The following is a 21665-nucleotide window of genomic DNA, read 5'->3' on the forward strand; positions in this document are numbered from 1 at the left end:
ACATTTACTCCAAAAAAGTAGTTTGAATGAAGTTAAACCAACTACATACAGTGTCAATCTCTGTATCCCATTTTATGCATCCCAACTCAAAAAAACAAACTAATAACACTGATAAATTTTATTTCAAAACAAAGATGATAATTTTATAAAAGAAATATGTCGGACACCACCCTTAACATAAAGGAGAGACGCACACAGAACTGCTCGTATCAAAATTAGGGGTATGTTTATTTAACAGAATGGGTATCAAATAATAGGTCGGTTAACAATAAAGAAACAACAATGAAGGCGGAACGTTTTCTACTGCCGGGTGGACGACTGGACGACAATCTCTCAAAAGACAGAAAGCACGGCTGTGCGTCGACTCTGTTCTCAGTCTCTGGGTGCGCGCTCAGGAGCGTAATGAGAAGCCTTTTATAGCGCAGGTAGGCTTCGCTCAGGTGTGGCTCATCTGTAATCAAGAGGGGAAGAGACACTACACTCAAACACGTGTAGCAACAAACACCAGAGCTGGGGAACGTAACAACACATACAGATAATCACATACATATCTGCTCATCAACAGACAGACACACACCCACTTCAAATGTACTCAGCTTGAAATTCCTATCCATCACTGAAAAAACAATCAACTGAACAACAGCCCTCAACCTCCTTATCGGAATAAAATCCACGCAGGACTCCTTCTGCCATCTCCTACAGACCCAGGTGGGCAGTCCTTGTATATTACAGTGCAGTGCAAGCACAGAGTCAACGAGCAGGGCACCCAGAACTCTTGCTTATATTGTCTGGAAAATGCACTCCAGTTCACAACACCTAATTTGTATAAAATACAGAACAAACAATATTGAATCATTTTGAAGAAAGGCATTAACATAGTACAGAGTCATACAAGGAATTTCTTTAAGTATTTTATACTATAGGAAGATGTTAGACAAAGATATGTTTGAGTGTTATTGGCTTTTAAGAGACTTACTTTGTTTATGAACAACATAAACTAGTTAAAAAAAAGTTTGTCAAGAAAGGCAAACTTTAGGTTGGCTTGAGAAAGCCTAGCCTGAAAGTTTGAAATAGTTTTAAAAGCTTGAAGTTTGAAGGTTTTCAGTTTGAAGTTCAAAGTAGTTTTCAAGCTGAAAGTTTTGAAGGCAATACAGTCTATCAGACACAGACAGACAGATAGACATGACAGAAAGGCAGATAGATAGATAGATAGATAGATAGATAGATAGATAGATAGATAGATAGATAGATAGATAGATAGATAGATAGATAGATAGATAGATAGATAGATAGATAGGAAGAACAGACAGATAGTTTGATAGATTGCACAGACAGATAGATAGAAATAGATGGACGGAAAGACAGATTTTTTCAAGTACCTTTTACTCACAACTTAGATTTAAATAACTTACTGTCCAGCCATACAAAGTGGGCCTCTTCTCTGAATTTGGGCTTGCTGACAACGTCCCTGAAAATCTTGCATGTCAGTGAAAGCAAAATACAATGTTTAACTCCATTACTTTTTAATTCATTTTACCACAAATGTATTTAACATAACTTCAGTACATACAATACATTCAGGAATGTAACTTTTACAGTATCTGATACTGAAGAAGAATATTTCTTTTGCAGTACATGCAACAATCAACTACATGACTTCAAGTCTTTCTGCTCTATTTGAAGACATCTTCCAAGCCTTAATTTGTTTAAAGGTGAATTAAGACTTTTACATATTTTAAGATTCGCTGAAACCCTGTCATTTTGAATGCTAACATAGGCCTATCATAAACCATGTCATAACTTTTTTTTAAATATAAAACATTTATGATGCGCTCTATGGCATCTCTTACAATTAAAAGCTGTTAACACAAAAGCACAAATGTTAAAACAGCATAAATATATTTTTTAATTGCTTTAAACAACAAAACAATACAACATACATTTTAGAGCCAGGGGAGCAAAGAAAACACACATATATAAAATATATATGTATATAAAATGCATGTATATACAAAAGCCTCCTTAATCACACTGTTATCATACTTTGAATATCCAAAAATTACATTTTCAAAATGCAAAACAAAATTAAAGTGTACCTTTTCCTTAATAAACATAGACACCTCATACCATAACTTTTTCACATGACTACAATGCCAGAACATGTGGGTTCTGTTTCCAAGTGCAAAGAGCAAAAAGTGCAATTTACATCAATGTCTAAAAGCATAAATAATGCTTATTGACTTACTGCCATCTAATCCATCACTGGAAGTGATTGAAATGATTCGTTCATCTTCGGATCACAAATTAAGATATTTTTGAAGAATATCTTAATTTGTGATCCGAAGATGAATGAAAGACTTACATGGTTGGAACAACATGAGGGTGAGTAATTACTGACAGAGTTTTCATTTTTGGGTGAACTAACCCTTTAAGGTGGAGCGCACTCTGTTACTGACCCATAATTTCCACCAACTCCGGAACGGCGGCGGAGTCAATAAGTTTCCATTAAAGTCAATGTGTGTATTTTCACTGACTGCGGAACGGCTGCCTTCCGACTCCGGCGATCCGCAGCCCTCCGGAGCAGATGCGCAGAGCTTCTATTTTTGCCGGCTGCCGGAGAGCTCCGCAGCAATTCAGCACTTATATCGCGTGATCATACGTGAATTCACGAGATCTTGTGGATCCTTGTGACTTCAGCTGTCAGTCATGGCCGCAGCCATTCTGCAACAAACCCGGACCTGTTGGGTATTGAAGGACGACGGTGCACGGATCCGACACGCAGCGGAGCCGATCCGCAGCCGTTCCGCAGTTGGTGGAAATCCGGGGTCACTCACTCAGTGTGGGTAGTCGGTGTGAGGAACGCGAGCTGTGAGCATCGCATGTGTGCGTGCAGGCCCTTGTGTTTTTCAAGTGTGCTCTTATCCTGCTTTTATTCTTATCTTCAGTAACGCAGTTGTTGGTATGTGTTTGGCAAACTGCCCGTGTGATCGACGATGACGCCGATAATAAATCACCACTGTGGAATATCAGCTACATTGTACGTGAGTCTTTGCTTACACCTGACCACAACCATTCAGGCATGCTATCCGCCCTTTTGTGAGGACAAAAAGCGTTACAGTGTGACCACAGATAATTATAAATTATTTTTATGATTTCTTTTCATGTTTTTCTCCTGCTCTCTTCTTGATGTTTTCCAGTGTTTCAGCCTTTTCAGGCTCATTTATTTCCTTCAGCTTCTCAATTAGAAAATCAATGTGCTGAAGTGTGAGCAGAGAATCAGTGTTGAGTGCAATCATCTGCAGAGTTTCCACACAGTCAAAAGCTTCAATCACCAGCTTTATTTTCTCTTTCTCTAATTCTTGCAGTTCTTCTTTCAGCTTCTGGACCACAGACTCACTGCCTCCAATTTTGACATCATATTCCTTCTTTAACTCTTCATTTGTCCTCTTCTCTTTCTTTGTCTTTGTTACATATATTTTTGCTTCTTTGACATGTTTGCTGTACTGGCATTTATTTGTGCACACTGTACAGTGATTATCTTTCATCTTGTAGCACCATGAGAGAGGGGTGATCCACCAGCATCCTGGATAATGACAGTTCTCCTCACAGACGCTGCAGCACACCGCCTCATAGGCTAGAGAAAGATCAATATCAACCTTCTCTTTATAGGACACTTCAACTTCATACTCAAAGTTCGTATTTGCTTCTACATATTTCTTGTTCCGCTCCAGAACTTCTTGAGTTTGTTTCAGCTCATTTTGCTTTAGTTCTATCAGTTGAACACGTGACTGTAGATTAGAGATATTCGCCTCCAACTGCTTCCGTTTCTGTAACACATCTCGAGTCATCTTCAGGGATTTTGGTTTTATTGTGTCAAGAAACTTGAACAATCCTGTCATTCCTCTAAAACTGAGATCCCATGATGGTCCCTGTATCATCTTATATTTTTCATCAACAGGTTCTAACTGACGGTTGTCAAACAGGAAAAACTCTGGCTGACTCTGCTCATCCACTGCACACTTGACTTTAGCATCTTCAACAGTCTTCAAGGCGTTTTTAGGAGGAGCTCCCTCTGAGTGTGTGAAGAGCAGCAAAATGTTTTCAGCAATATCTCTCCCAAATAATGACTGAACAGCATCAAATATATATATCTGTCTGTCAGAGAGTCGATTTTGGTTTGCTTTCATCACCAGACAAACTGCATCTATTTCATGAACAAAGATATCAAATCTGCTTAAACTAAGCAAACTCATGCCGATCTCTTTTTCTTTCTCATCTCCACGAGTGTCTCCATATCCTGGTGTGTCGATGATTGTTAGATCAGTTTGACTCTCTTGTGGATAAAACCCATAAACAGTGATGATGGAGGTCTGACTGTGAGCTGATGTTCGGTCACTCTGTTCATCTGTGATCTCAAACCAAACCTTGTCTTCTCTCTGAACACCCAACATGTAGTTGATCATCACATTGATCAGGGTTGTTTTTCCTGTTCCTGTTTCTCCCACCATCAGAATGGTTTTATGGGGTTTGTTTTTGTCTCTCTCTCCAAAGGTCATTTTTCTATATGGTTCAGATTGATCAATATTGACTGTCTTTGTTTGCAGACGATATCGAGCAGGATTTCCATCTTCAATTAAGATGCTTTTCTTGGTGAGATCATTTATGTCCTGTAATGTGAAACATAAAAACACAAAAATAATGATGGTCATGTGTAAATGATGTATAATGTTATATTTTTAAATGATAAAATGTGCACCAAAATCCCTGTTAACAGTGAAGGTTCTTTCACATAACTCAACCAAGAAAAGTAAAGCATTTTACATTTATTTTGTTTCTGCTGTTTCCCCCTGTGGTTGGTGGGGACATAAACTCTCAACTCCAAAAGGAATATATTAAAGGGGTCATATGATGCTTTTTAATGTTTTCCTTTTCCTTTAATGTGTAAAGTATCTATTTGTGCATGCAATCTGCAAAGTTACAAAGCTCAGTCTCTCACAAAGAGATTTATTCTATCTAACAGAGAACGCTGTTCCAGACCCCCCTAAAAGGCCTTGACTGAAGTCCAGATTTTACTTTCTCAAACATCCACGTCACAGTGAGTAATATTAGCATAATGCTGCCCAAAGGCATACGCAATGAAAGAAGACGAGGCTTCAGTGTTGTCACTGTGAGTTTAGATGTGAAAACAAAACCGCTTAAGATTTATATATAAAGCTGTTTCTGGGCAGTACGACCCAAAAGTTTGCTTGTGCACAGCACACTTTATTTAACATACCTTGACTTTATGACTTTATTGGTGTTTTTGTTAAACAAACTTTTGCCATTACAAGAATGAAATCCCTTGTTTTTTTAATCATTACAATAATACCAACATCATGTAGTGCAAATGTTTAATTGTAATAAGTGTATTGCACAGGCTTTCAGAATTGACGAATCTGCAGCCGATTGTTCACATTCCCATTGACTTCCGTAGTATATTTTTTTCCTACTATGGAAATCAATGGGACCCAGAAACTGTCTGGTTACTGACATTCTTCTAAATATCTTCCTTTGTGTTCAGCAGAAGAAATAAATTCATACAGGTTTGAAACAACATGAGGGCGAGTATATGATGACAGAATTTTCATTTTAAAGTGAACTATTCCTTTAATACAGCAACCAGTTAAACAGTAACATCTGCTTCCTGAACCTGGAGAGCACATCACCGGTTAGACTCACCACTGTCACACATTCTGCTCAAGTCATGCTTTCAAAGTTGGTTTCGATCGATCAGCTTGATCATCTGCATTTTCAGCATTAACTGTGTTTTCAACAAGCCTTGGTAGCTGAAGCTCGCTATTATGGTAAGGGCCATTACATTTCCAACACACGCTTGAGGTGTTTGGCCAATCACAACACACTGAATCTGCTGGCCAATCAGAGCACTCTGAGCTTTTAGTAAGGAGGGGCTTTGTAGAAATCAGTGCGTTTCAGACAGACTGGGAATAGAGGAGCTACAATTATGTACAGTATGTGAAAAATGTTTTGTTTTTTTAACATTAAAGCATGTTAATCTATTCTATACAAAGAAAATTACCAGTATCCTTTTTCTTTGTTCTATTTTTTTGTGCGTGTAGTGAGTAAAGCATTTAACCTCTTTACTGTAGACCGGGTACAGTTGTAACATGGGGAGAGATATAAACCCATCAATTGCACCAACTATCTGGAGTCATGATCATTTCATTATTTACCCACTTCCTCCCAGATCCCATATGAATGGCCGTCAAGGCTGGAAATAGGCCCATGCAAAAAAATTATTTCTTGGTAAGAATGTGATTTTTTTTTTTTTTTTTTTTTTTTTTTTACTAAAACTATATTTTATTTAGTACTTAAACTTTTGCAGATATAACTTACTTATATAACTTATATACTTAACTTATATACTTACATAACTTATATACTTAACTTATATATATAATCATATAACTTATATTAGACTAAATTGCAGTTTCTCAGGCAAAATGTGATGTATTTTAAGCTGCTAATTTTAAACCATTATGCTAATACAACTAGCTAAACAATGGCTGACAGGGGTGAGATAGTTTATAACACATCTTTAAAAAGTGTTACAACCCTCCCCTTATATACTACTTCCTGCTCAGCTACTGTTCGGACGCTCTTGCTTACTGCATCACCCAAACAAACTTTTCTCTATCGCTTTTACATTTTATCTCCTATTTTTTTATATTTTATTTCCTTTATTTTATTTCCTTTTATCACCTAATTTTAACTTCAGCAAATCAGCACAGTGCTCAGACGACAAAGTTTGGATTACTACAAAAACTGAGAATTCTTTTACCCGACCAGCTTACATTCCAGGAAAAGAAAACACAACTGCCTCAAGGATAAGAGAAAATGCCTCTTCTGAAATCTTCTTGCTGCACCAACTGCCACAGACTTTTACAAAGGATTGCAGTTCTTGAAACAAAGTTACTTACGGGACCACCAAACCAGACGGAGCACACAACAGAGCTTCGTCATGGACACCCTCAGCATACCGGTGAGTCCCATGAAACTAGTGCTCCTCGACAGGTAGAGAAACAAGCCGATCGACTTACTAATCGATGGCACAAACAGGGAGCGAGACCCAAAGGCACTCGAGACATCAGATTGTCATGAGCATCACATATTGCCGCAGTAGCATCCTCTACCCCAGATACAGCTCTGACAAGGATTGCAAACACTGGTCTCCTACCACCGCCTATACATCTTGAGAACAGATTTGAAGTGCTAATGAATGTAAATGAGGAATCCCCAAATGTGATGAATGTGATCGAACACAGACTGAATGGGCCAGTGGCTAACACTGATGCTAACTGGCGCTCAAGGAGCGCAGCCGAGCCCAGGACTCTGATAGTGGGGGACTCCATAATCAGAAACATTAGCAGCAGGGACACAACTACGTGCTGCCTTCCACAAGCAACAACTTCTGATATAAACAGGGAACTTCAGAACATTGTGATGAAACATAAGACTGCAAATCGACTCATCATTCATGTGGGGAAGAATGATATTCATAAAGAGCAGTCAGAACTCCTTAAGAAGGATTTCAATGAACTTTTTGAAACACTTAAAAGACTGAAAGTTCAAACATTCATCAGTGGACCACTCCCAGCAAGAGGAACAAACAGGTTTTCACGGTTGCTTGGGCTTAATACATGGCTGCAAAAAACCTGCAATATAAAAGGAGTAAACTTCATTGACAATTTCAATCTTTTCTGGAGTCAGAGACAACTTTTTCATCGGGATGGCCATCACCCAAACAAACTTGGTTCAAGAGTGTTAAAGGACAATATCTACTTCTCCCTCAATCATCCTTCTGCAGTGTGTGCCAATCCACTCAATCTGAACGGCACACACACATCTGGACACAGTATGAATGACGACGGGACTTCACTTCAGCAGCAAAATGGACATGATAACACCACTCCGCCACAACAACCTCTGCTCACGGACACAATCTCAGCTGAGCTCTGCCAACAGAGCTCACCACAGACAGACATATCAGAACTGCTTGAAGTTTCAGCACCCAAGGACGACTTCCTGGAAAACAGCCAGGGAAGCCAGGACAGCATATCACAACCTCCGATAACACCAGAGCAACAGCCCCTTTCACCAGACACTTTCTCCCTCTCCCCAGCATCAGCATCGCCACTTCTGTGCTTCTCACGGAAAATGGAGGAGCTGGTGCATGCTGGAACCAGACTATCCCACTCTTTTGCTGCAAGCCCCCAGATACCAACCAAAAAAAGACAGGCACCATTACCACCCAAGCCTGCGGGCCCAGCTCGCCCTCCCCCTCCTCCTGTGAGAGCTCTTCGGCCTCTGCCACAACGCCAGGGCCCACACCCTCCTCCATCTGCTCGAGGTGAACCAAAAACAACTGATACCAGCTCTCAGTGATATGTGTCGGGTCCCCGTTTTGATAACAGTAACTTTCTCAAATGTTTACAGAACAAACGGGAACCCAGTGTGCCTGTATCTTCCTCTATTGCTGTTCTATTACAAGATAGAAAGTCTAAGGCCTTCAATAGCCGTACAGCAAACCTAACTAATCTGGTGCCTCTTACACGTCAAACTAATATTGCTGTGGGGAAAAGTAAGTCTGTTAAGTTAGCACTCCTTAACATCCGCTCACTTAAAAATAAATCACTTCTAGTCAACGACTTAATAACCACAAACAATCTGGATTTTATGCTTCTGAATGAAACCTGGCTAGAAGACAGCTGCAGTGCAACAATCCTCAATGAAGCAGCCCCCCCGAACTTTACTTTTATGAGTGTCTGCAGAGCTGTTAAGAGAGGTGGGGGTCTAGCTGCTCTTTTTAAAGATATCTATCAATGTAAGCAAATATCATTTGGGAATTACTTGTCTTTTGAATATCTGGGTATTGTGTTAAAAGGTGCTCCACGCATTTTACTTGTCATTATTTACAGGCCTACAAAATACTCTCCAGCCTTTGCTGAGGACTTTACAGAACTGTTATCAACAATTACCTCAGAGTTTGACTGTTTTGCCATTGCTGGAGATTTAAACATCCACATAGATAATGCAGAAACCAATATGGCAAAAGAAATCAATACTGTTTTAAAAACTTTTGATCTGACTCAGCATATACATGGACCCACACACAATCGTGGACACACTCTAGATTTACTTATCAGTAAGGGTCTAAACATTTCATCGATTGTTATTAAGGATGTAGCACTGTCTGATCATTTCTGTATTTTCTTTGATATATTGATCTCTCCTGCCACTGAAGCTAGATCTGTGTCTGTCAAGAAGAGATGCTTAAATGAGAACACTAGTGTACTATTTATGAAGGCTATATCCTTAACACCAAGCATATCTGCAGACTCTGTTGATTTTCTCCTTGATTCCTTTAACTCAAAAGTTAAAAGTGTAATTGATGATATTGCTCCTGTTAAAGTCAGGAAGAAGAGTGGCAGACAAAAAGCACCTTGGAGAAACTCAACAGCAGTGCAAAATATGAAAAGACAATGCAGAAAAGCAGAGCGCATGTGGCGGAAGACAAAACTTGTAGTCCATTATAACATCTACAAAGACTGCATCCATGCTTTTAATATGGAACTAGGCAAAGCTAGACAGACTTTCTTCTCAAATATTATAAACAGTAATTTAAACAACACACGCACTCTTTTTGCTACTGTAGAGAGACTGACAAACCCCCCAAGCCAGATTCCCAGTGAAATGCTCTCAGACAACAAGTGCAGTGAGTTTGCCTCTTTCTTCTCTGAGAAAATCAATAATATCAGAAAGGTGATCAGCACATCCTTGAGTTGCCCTGGGGTCAGACAGATCAGACCACCTGAGAAAGTAGTTACTATGTCTGACTTCAAAGAAATTGATGGCAACATTTTGGAAGAAACCGTACAGCACCTTAAAACATCATCCTGCGCTCTTGACACACTTCCCACATCATTTTTCAAAAGTGTGTTAAACAGTTTAGAAGCAGATCTCCTAGAAGTGGTAAATGCCTCACTTCTCTGGGAGTTTTCCAAACTCCCTGAAAACTGCAGTTGTCAAGCCCCTCCTGAAAAAGAACAATCTGGATAAGACCATATTAAGCAACTATAGGCCGATATCAAATCTTCCTTTCATAGGCAAGATCATTGAAAAAGTTGTCTTCAATCAGCTGAACAAATTCTTATGCTCGAATGGATACTTTGACAATTTTCAATCTGGTTTCCGACCGCACCACAGCACAGAGACAGCGCTCATAAAGATAATAAACGATATTCGCTTAAATACTGATTCAGGCAAATTATCAGTGCTGGTACTACTCAACCTCAGTGCTGCATTTGACACTGTCGATCATAACATACTTCTTGACAGGCTGGAAAGCTGGGTGGGGCTTTCTGGGATAGTCCTAAAATGGTTCAGGTCATACTTAGATGGGAGAGGTTATTATGTGAGTATAGGAGATCATAAGTCTGAGTGGACATCCATGACATGCGGAGTCCCTCAAGGCTCAATTCTTGCACCACTCCTGTTCAACCTGTATATGCTCCCAATGAGCCAAATAATGAGAAAGAACCAAATTGCTTACCACACCTATGCAGACGACACACAGATCTACTTAGCCCTATCGCCTAACGATTACAGCCCCATTGACTCCCTGTGCCAATGCATCGATGAAGTCAACAGTTGGATGTGTCAAAACTTTCTTCAGTTAAACAAAGACAAAACTGAAGTAATTGCATTTGGAAACAAAGATGAAGTTCTCAAGGTGAACGCATACCTTCACTCTAGGGGTCAAACAACTAAACATCAAGTCAGGAATCTTGGTGTGACACTAGAGTCAGACCTTAGTTTCAGTAGTCATGTCAAAGCAATAACTAAATCAGCATACTATCATCTGAAAAATATTGCAAGAATTAGATGCTTTGTTTCCAGACAAGACTTAGAGAAACTTGTTCATGCTTTCATCACCAGCAGGGTGGATTATTGTAATGGACTCCTCACTGGCCTTCCCAAAAAGACCATAAGACATTTGCAGCTCATACAGAACGCTGCCGCCAGGATTCTGAGCAGAACCAGAAAATATGAACATATCACACCAGTCCTCAGGTCTTTACACTGGCTCCCAGTTAAATTTAGGATTGATTTTAAAGTATTATTACTGGTATATAAATCATTTAATGGCCTAGGACCTCAATACATTGCAGATATGCTCACTGAATATAAACCCAACAGATCACTCAGATCACTAGGATCATATCAGCTAGAAATACCAAGGGTTCACTCTAAGCATGGCGAGTCCGCTTTTAGCTATTATGCTGGAACCAGCTTCCAGAGGAGATCAGATGTGCTCCTACAATAGTCACATTCAAATCCAGACTAAAAACACATCTGTTTAACTATGCATTTAATGAATGAGCACTGTGCCAATGTTCGTCCGACTGTTTGTACTGTACTGTATTTTATTTTTTATTTTTCTAAACTGTTTTATTCTTATTTCTTTTTATTATTTTAATTTCTTCTATGTAAAGCACTTTGAATTGCCACTGTGTATGAAATGTGCTATATAAATAAACTTGCCTTGCCTTGCCTTGCCTTATATACAACTGAGAACAATTTCTTTTTAATAATATTACAGAATGTCCCTGTGGTTCCCAACCACGTTCCAGGACACCCCCAACACTGCACAGTTTGCATGTCTCCTTAAACAAACACACCTGATTCAAGTTATCAGCTTATTAGTAGAGACCCCAAGCAAAGCCACTAAAAATAACATTCAGACTAAATGATTACAGCTCTGACCCATCTCAGAATCTAAGGATGCATTTGTAATTGCTCTGTAAATACTGTAAATAAAAACTCTATATCAGGTACAGGGCCACAGGTAACAGCCTGCTGATATAAAGTCTAACAATTATGAGTGTGATATTGCTTTTATACAATAACTTAAATACCGTTCACTAAATCATTTATTCACTTACATCACTCACTTGCATAACAATGTAACATGCAAAAGAGTTCCCCAAACCTGTCTGTACTCTGTAATGATGCAAACACCACTCATGTAACACTTTGCCAATCAAATTGATATATTGCATACATTAATCCATTATTACAACAGCAAGAATCAAATGAAAGACTGCTAACATGGCTTACAAAGGTGTTTTGCAGAATCAGCAGAGTTGGCTTGGCGCAGAACACCATCTTCATTAAAGACAATTATTTTTTTTCATCTTTTTTTTCAACTTTCATAGGCTATGTTATTTAATTTTAAACAGCCCATATGTCAGGTAAGTCATATGTCATTTTGAAAAAGGGCAGGGGCTTGAGTTTTGTGATGGAGTCGACTCCAGAAGAGTCGATTCCTCAACTCTGAATAGCCTGAGTCAGTGTTGAACCCAGCACAGGAATCAACTCTAGCTGTCGACTCTGTTGCTGTGTACCGTACGTGATCACTCTCTTGTTCAGCTGATTCTTTAGTCCTTATATAGGCTAATGCATGGCAGTTGAGTGCAGTATATCAGGAAGAAATGAGGAAATGAAGTGAGGAATTCAGACACTGGCGTATTACACTGTGCGTGAGCTGGAGCTGTTTTATCCTGCATGTAACTTACTTTAGAGAAATTAAATAAGTCATAGTAACTTTTGTTAGTAATTATACATACCTCCGTAGCAGCTTTGTAGTTTAATTGATGTTATATTATTGCAATAAATATAAATGTGGTTTTCCATGCTTTGTGTTCATATGATTTAACTAACCATAAATGATTAAAAACTCACATCAAGAATAAACACATCAATAAGTGTACATTATTGTATGTATTTTTGTATGTATTGTATTTATTTTTAATACCTTGCTTTAACTCTCCTCTCCATGCACCTTTTAAGACAATGATCATCATGTGCGTTTAGTGCCATGCCATCACCCGGCCATTATAATAAGATGAATTCATAAAAGACCATGGCTATATCTTATGACTTTTGCCTCTGTAAAATTAGGTAGGCCTTATCGGCAATAGCTAGGTAACAACATTGATAGCTATTCATCAAGTAAGGAATAACTGACGACAGGTTGTTGGTTGGTTATGCGGACATGAAGCAGAGTTACACCTCGGGAGTGCATTATTTTCTAATAATTCAATGGACCGGAGGCAATTATTCATCTTCTACTGCGGTAATAATCACACCTCAAAACATTGTTCAGGTGATGTATTTCAAGATGTTTTTCAGGTTTTTGCCCTTAAAACGCTTGTGTGTGAAGGACTAATTTCCTACGCATCTCGTCCCAAGCCTCCGATTCTACTTTCAAAACGCCATTTTAGAGTGAGTAACGGATGCTTGAGCCACTGATAGCAGACCAGTGCAGTTATTAATGCAGTTATGAGAGAGAGAGATGCGAGCACATGTGAAGAGTTTTAACTCTTTCTTCTCTGTGTCAATTACATGCCTTTGAATGCAACACTCGCAGATTCACTTTATTTCGACATTGTCTAATAATCCAAATGTAGTTGTATAAGTAAAACCAAAGGACAGGCAATGATTTTCGGGCTATACAGATGGCAGAAATAATGCTTGTCTAATCTGTTTTTGTTGCAAAGATATAGCCTATCTACTTATGATAATAATATTCATTTAAATAAAAAAATATCTAAATAATATAATTTTATATATATGACGACTTCAGATGCAAAAGCCTCTAAGTACCATCTGAAGTTTTCTTCTAAAAGAGCATTTTTATCAAGCTTGTATGTTTATGTTCAGTTATTTCACTTAAATGGCAATGAAAAGTACCTAATTGTCATTAAAGTGAAATACTGAACTTATATATATGAGCTTGATAAAAATGCTTGTTTTAGAAGAAAATTTCAGATGGCACTCAGAGGCTTTTGCATCATGAAGTCTTCATATAAATACATATAGGCCTATATACAGTACCAGTCAAAAGTTTGGAAACATTACTATTTTTAATGCTTTTGCAAGAAGTCTCTTATGCTCATCAAGCCTGCAGTTAAAAACAAAAAAAAAACAAAAAAACAGTAATATTATGAAATATTATTACAATTTAAAATAATGGTTCTCTTTTTTAATATACTTTAAAATGTAATTTATTTTTGTGATGCAAAGCTGAATTTTCATCAGCAAGTACTCCAGTCTTTGGTGTCTTATGATCCTTCAGAAATCATTCTAATATGCTGATTTGATACTCAGTTATTATCAATGATGGAAACAGTTGTGCTGTTTAATATATTTTTTTGGAATACTTTTTTCAGGATTCATTGATGAGTAAAACGTTAACAGCATTTATTCATAAAAACAGCATTTATTCAAAGTAAAAACATTTCTAACAATATAAATCGTTACCATCACCTTTTATCAATTTAACGCATCCTTGTTGAATTAAAGTACTAATTTCTTTTAAAAAAAAATAGTTATTGTTCCCAAACTTTTGAACGGTAGTGTATATTGTTACAAAAGATTTCTATTCTAAATAAATACAGTTCTTTTTAACTTTTTATTCATCAAATAATCCTGAAAAAAGTATCTCAGGTTAAAAAAAAATATTAAGCAGCAACAACTGTTTCCAACATTGATCATAAATCAGCATATTAGAATGATTTCTGAAGGATCATAAGACACCAAAGACTGGAGTACTTGCTGATGAAAATTCAGCTTTGCATCACAAAAATAAATTACATTTTAAAGTATATTAAAAAAGAGAACCATTATTTTAAATTGTAATAATATTTCATAATATTACTGTTTTTTGTTTTTGTTTTAACTGCAAGCTTGATGAGCATAAGAGACTTCTTGCAAAAGCATTAAAAATAGTAGTGTTTCCAAACTTTTGACTGGTACTGTATATGAAGAGTTCAGATGCAAAAGCCTCTAAGTGCCATCTGAAATTTTCTTCTAGAATGATCATTTGTATCAAGCTCATATATTTATGTTCAGTAATTTCACTTAAATGACAATTAATAGGTAATCTGCATTGCCATTTAAGTGAAATTAGTGAACTTAAATATACGAGCTTGATAAAAATTATCATTCTAGAAGAAAATTTCAGATGGCACTTAGAGGCTTTTGCATCTGAACTCTTCATAGACCTATATGATCCTAAGCAACTAGCTACTTGAGTAGTTTTTTCATTGGATACTTTTTTACTCTTACTCAAGTAACTATTAAGACTATTACTTTTACTTTGAGTAAATATTTCTATAAGTACTTGTACTTTCACTTGAGTACAGTTTTGGATACTCTACCCACCTCTGGTTATTTATTACTACTTAAGCAGTGAGTTTTCCTGAAAATAATTGCACACCTTAGAACGTTTGTCAACCAATCAGAATCAAGCATTCAAAAGCCTAGTAATAAAAGTCAAGGTAATGTTAGGACAGTCATGCTAAAAGCGCAGTGGATTTTAAAGGTCCCGTATTATGCCCCTTTTCACAAGATGTAAAATGAGTCTCTGATGTCCCAAGAGTGTGTATGTTAAGTTTTAGCTCAAAATACCCAACACATAATTTTTTACAGAATGTTTAAATTGTCATTTTTTGGTGCTCAGAAAAACGCGCTGTTTTAGTGTGTGCCCTTTAAATGCAAATAAGCTGCTGCTGGACGACCCAGGGGGCGGAGCTTCAAGAGCTCGCGCTCAGTCTCTCAGGACAATTTCATCTCACAGAATGATGATAACATCAGAAACTCTCAGTAACGGCGTTCATTTCGAGTCGGACAATAATGCCTACAGAGTCAGAGTGCTGTATAGAGATGAAACAGGTATAGTTTAGTAATTTAATTACAGTTATAACGTATTTGTCATCTGCTTGTATGTATCCATTATTAATAGCCTACAAGTCTGCTGTTTCGGATCAGGTCCGAATGATGATCAAACATGAGTTTAATAAAGTTTTTTGTACATCACACAAAAGATGAAGCGTCAGTTTTACTTTAGAAAATCACCGTAAGAGCTGAGTAAACACAGTAAGTTATAAGAAGTGCGCAAGTACATAAACGAATTTCAGTAGAGTTGAGGGAGCATTTTCTTTAAAAACAAAATAATTCCACCTCGTCTTCAGCGGCTGCCTCAGATTTTGGGAGTAAATAGAGAGAGCTGTGGATTAATACATCCAGCCAAACAACCTATGGAAGCATATGGGTAGCAATATTCAATTTGAAATGTAATATGCAAAATGACAATGCAATATGTAAAATGGCAATGCATTTCTGTAATTAAATTTTAATTTTCCTATCATTTGTGCAACGTTTGGTGCAAAATGAAAATTCAATTATAAAATTTACATTTGCCATTTCATACACTAGTTTTAATATGTAAATTGAATAAATATTTTAACGCTTTATAAGTTGCAAAATTAAAATTAAAATGTATTACAGAAATGATTAGATATGTTTAACATGTTCAAGCAAAAACTGTAGCAAAATTGTAATTTAAATGTTATTTTTTTTAATTGCATTTACACTCAAAAATAACCCCGCCCCCAACACAAAATAGGCTCAATCGTTTTTACTTCGTTTGTGCTGCTTCTGTTTTTTAGATAGTAAAAGAATATTTATAGGTAATTCTGTCACCCAGGCCGCCACATGCTCCAAATAAAATTCGGTTTGTGCCGGTTTTGTTTGTGCTGCTTCAGTTTTTGAAATATTAGACCGAATTATAGACGATGACGTCACATGCTCAACGTTCACCCAAAATTCTCATGTTTGTGCTAATTTGCGCCGATAAACGTTTTTTTTGTGCTGCTTCGGTTTCTTAAATATTAAAATAATATTTATTGGTCATTCTGAGGTCACTCAGCCCCCCGACCTGCTCCACATTCACCCAAAATAGTCTCGTTTGTTTGTGCGATCGTTTGTGCCGGTTAAAGTTTTGTTTGTGCTGCTTCGTTGTTAAAATATTAGACACTGAATTATAGACGATGACGTCATCAGCCCTCGACCTGCTCCACATTCACCCAAAAAAGGCTATTCACCTTATTTTTAACGGAAATACGGACGCAGCCAGTTGACGGTATTTTGTGCGAGACTTCCGGTCAGGCACTTCCGGTCACTGGCGAGCTCACCGTAGCGGTTAATCAAACAAGTATTCATAACAACTAACTCATCGTTATGGCTTCAAGGAAGACCAGGATTGTTTGTGCAGTTAGAGGTTGTCATAATAACTGGTACAAAAGAAAGATTTACTTGGCGTTTCTGTTGCGTGACGTTTTCTATGTCTCTGCACACCAGAAACGTGTCTGAAGCGGCGCTGCTGCTGCTTGGTGACATATGATGATAAGCCTCATTGGTGATATATTCGACATATGGGGAGAGAGTTGTGGAAGGCCTATATGTTAAACATAAATATATATAGCAGCAAAGACAACGTCGGCAGTATTGACGCAAAATAGGCTACAGAATATTTCGTTCTGTATTGACAGGTGCGATATTAGAAAATCAAAATAATATTTTTTAATTGCATTTATATCTGCACTTATGTTTCGCACCTTGGAATGCTTATTTGTGTGTGTGTGTGTGTGTGTGTGCAGTTTTGAGACAGTCCCTTAATTTGCTTGGCGAATGTCTAACGAATGTCCAACATAAAACCTACTTTACCGCACCCTTCGCCTGTGGTTAAAAGCTTTACATTTGAAGAAACCACCGAAACGACCGTATGTTTGTTCTTTTCATTTCGTGAACACAAGACCTACAGAAGACCACCCGATACCAGAAAAGTGGCTGGGCTATGAAGTCTCAATAAAAAACTCTAAGGAGAAACAAAATCATAGTAACCCCTGTATAAAATCTAGTCATAATGGCATGATCATGGCGTTTATTTTGTATGATTTACAATTATTTATAGCCATCTACTTATTGCTATCCTGTGATTTGGTTGCATTCTGATGGCATTATTAATACATTTGACATGACAAAATACCTCCATATATTAGTCCAGCGCTGGCTCGACCGTGTTTAGGGCGGTGCTGAAGGCGCCGGCGAAGTTGGCAGTCTGCCAGCTAGATGCATGAGTGTTTTCAACCAGGTCCGGTACCCGCACTGGGTGAGGCGGGGCTTTAGATCTTTGTTGTATTCATCTGTTACGTTATGTGTAACATTTTTCTGTCAATTCTGCATAATCCTTTGCGATTGATATCGTTAGTTAGCCCAGGGAAGCGAGGAAACGGAAGTGCCGCACAAAAACCGGATACTGGACCCATGTTTACTTCCGCATTCGAAAATAAGGTGAATAGGTCGATGAATTTGACCCGTCAGATTCCGTGACCCTGTGTATTAATACCTTCAATATGCTTTATAAAATAGAAAGGGGATTCGCATGTCTGCCTCATATTTTATGATTAGCCTATACAGCTGCAAACAGAGATGGTCACACACATCACATTCGTCACTTTATTGAACATTACAGTCAGTTATTAAAGAGCGGTCACATTTTTCGGTAGCTATTAATACCGAATACCAATTGGAGCTTTGTCATATTATGTGATCACAGAGTAATAGGCTATGCATTTGTAAGGAAAAACTATAGGATCATCTCCAACATTATTGGGTACTAAAGTTAATAGTAATAAGAATAAAGATAAGCATGTATCAGACAATGAGAATATTTTATACAAAACGAAACCATACAGTCCAGCACCAGACAACAGCAGCTCAGCATAATGTTGACGCCTAATAAGGCAGAACATTCTCCCAGACGGTCCAACATCGTACTGGTTCAATCACCTGCAGACGCGTAATAATCTTCGAAAACACTACCATTTCTCTGTTCACGCTCCACTTCATCTGCTAGTAAATGTATCAGATCTGCCGCCGCCGTGTTTCCTTCCAACACCTCAAAATAAGCACCATACGTTAACCTGTTGCCGAGCAACGCAGTTGATTGACAGGGCGGGGCGGGCACGTGATCGGCCCAGAATGCATTTTCAAATTGCACATTGAATTTTGCTACATTCATTGCGGGACACTTAATGGAAATGCAATCGCAAGTGTCTTAACTGTGAGTGTAAATGCAATTAAGAAAAAATAACATTTAAATTACAATTTTGCTACAGTTTTTGCTTGAACATGTTAAACATATCTAATCATTTCTGTAATACATTTTAATTTTAATTTTGCAACTTATAAAGCGTTAAAATATATATTAAATTTGCATATTAAAACTAGTGTATGAAATGGAAAATGTAAATTATATAATTGAATTTTCATTTTCATTTTGCACCAAACGTTGCACAAATGTATTGGAAAATTTAAATTTAAATTTAAATACAGAAATGCATAGCCATTTTACATATTGCATTGTCATTTTGCATATTACATTTCAAATTGAAATTTGCTACCCATATGCTTCCATACACAACACCTACAACGAGGAGACATTCTCATCTATGGCTGTGAACTCGATCAGGGCGGGTCAAAACAAAGGTGATTTGACCCGGGATGAAAATAACAGCGTCTCGACGACATGGCGACAAACGTGTATTCCTTTTTTGTGTATTCCTGTGGGCGGAGGTTAGTCAAGAACTGGTCAAGAAACGGTTCTAGTGACGTCATTAAAGAAGGAAGTAGAGGGATGTAGTCCAAATCAACCGTTCACTGTCTTCTGTTAAATAAAATATCTCGCTTGGCATTGAACTTTGAGCTTTATAATTTTACAGATATTATTTATACTCTAACAACAACATTACACACTAACTAAAGTTTGAAACATGGTATCATGAAGAACGGGACCTTTAAGGCTTTGCATTGGGGGGAAATAATTAAGTGTGTAATAACAACTGCAATCTTTTCGGAGTCGACTCCGAAAAACCTGGAATCAAACACTCCCAGAGAATGGCTGCATGTGTTCTCCAATAATGGAACATGTAATCTCAGATAAATCACTAAGCTGTTCTAATTAAATGTGTGAATATGTCAAAAGAATCAATCCTCACCTTGGTGTGTTGAACTGTTTTCTCTCCTTTAATGTTTTCTTTGTGTTTAGGTTTCTCTTTTAAGGACTTCGATTCCTCCTAAAATGTAAAGTGAAAATCTTCATAAATGCTCATGTATGTAGTAATACAAGCTTTAATCCTCAGAAATTAATCTTTCTTACCTTATATGATGGACCAATTTCACTGAAGGGTTTGAAAGTGTGATTGGCGTGTTTCTGTGAGTCTCTGCACGATACACACACAGGCTGATTGTCCTCCAGACAGAAGAGTTCGAGTTTCTCACTGTGTAAACTGCAGATCTCCTCAGATCCTGATGAACGACTCTTATCTCTGTCCTTCATGAATGACTCACACACGTTTTGTAACGCCATATTAGGAGGATGAAACTCGCTTGAGGATCTTCTCCTGCAGAGTGGACACTCCCGAGTTTCCTCACTTCTCCAGAACTGTTGAAGACACTCTTTACAGAAACTGTGATTACACGACAGAAGAACAGGAGACTTGAAGATGTTACAGCACACTGGACAAGAAAGCTCTTCTGGATATACATGTCGTGAAGCCATTTTCACCGTCTGAACTCTAGACTTTACTTTCACTTTCTGAACGATCGTTTCAAAAACGAACAACCACGAGAATCACAAAGATCTGCTGTCTGTTCTGAAACAAACTATTCAAAAATGTATCTTCGTTCTTCATTGATCGCTGATTCCCTTTTGCTCTTCATCTCTCAAGAGAGAAAATAGATAGTCACGACAAAAAAAGGTCTCTTCCTGGTAATGTAAAATGGACGGGTGCAGTTTCTGATCACGCATGAGTGTGTGGCGCAGTTATGACATTAGTTTGTAGCGTCACACGTTTCCTCTACAAGAAGCCAATAGGATTAGCGAGAAAAAAAAAAGCTCTGTGATCAACAAAAGTTCATGATAGGCTACTAACACGTTTTGTAAAATATGAACACTCTTTCAGTTTTTATCTAAAAACATTTTACCAGAAAGTTTTAGTTAGAATAGTTTAAAAGATCACAATTATAAGCATAACGAGGCTGTAAAAGCTGACTCTTATAAAAAAAACAAAAATAAAATAAAAAACAGACCTCTACTCTAAGGGTTTTTGGAAGTTCAAGTTCATTTACTAACATATAGGCTATATGATCTATAAAAATAGTCATTTCACAGTAAATTACCTCAAACCATTTAAGTGCAAAAACTATTATTTATACTGTGTTAGTAATATAAGTAGCCTATTGCTGTGAACTTATTTCAGACAGAATATTTCTAAAAAATCAAATTAAACATTCAACTAAAAAACTAAATACTATAGTCTCCAATACACACTTTGTTGATAACAAAACAGAGCAAAAACGGACATTATGTAAAAGAATGCTATTGAATAATTTTCTCCATATCCCTGTCCCATATGGTTCACTTGAGCACTTCATTTACACCTATCGACAAAGGTTTTTTTTTTTTGTGATTATGAAGTTGAAACAAATATTTTTTTTATTGTATTACTGGAGGAAAGCATCATGGAAGAAAATGATGAAAATGTTAGTGTGCTTGATGCATATCAACCAAATAAATGGTGCTTGATTATTAGTCAGTGCTAGGTTCCTCAGTTTTGGAATAAAGAAATTAAAGTTTGTGTGAGTGTTTGACTGACCAGAAGAGGGCAGCACAGACTGACATTTCACACAAAGTCAAACTA

The 21665-nt window shown here is 37.4% G+C and overlaps 1 protein-coding gene across 1 annotated transcript; it reads right to left on the bottom strand.

Annotated features, from left to right (window-relative positions):
- Positions 1-204: 204 nt before the first annotated feature.
- LOC311075291 (uncharacterized protein) lies at positions 205-20906 on the bottom strand. The gene is made up of 3 exons (XM_084102573.1): positions 20123-20906; positions 19962-20039; positions 205-4667 (listed from the first exon to the last, which is right to left on the bottom strand). Exons 1-3 carry the CDS (start codon positions 20522-20524, stop codon positions 3147-3149), a joined length of 2001 nt encoding a protein of 666 aa, XP_083958699.1. The 5' UTR covers positions 20525-20906; the 3' UTR covers positions 205-3146.
- Between the last annotated feature and the right edge of the window lie 759 nt (positions 20907-21665).

This window comes from Abramis brama (assembly GCF_963993115.1).
Source record: "Abramis brama genome assembly, chromosome: 24".
NCBI classification, from domain to species: Eukaryota; Metazoa; Chordata; class Actinopteri; order Cypriniformes; family Leuciscidae; genus Abramis; species Abramis brama.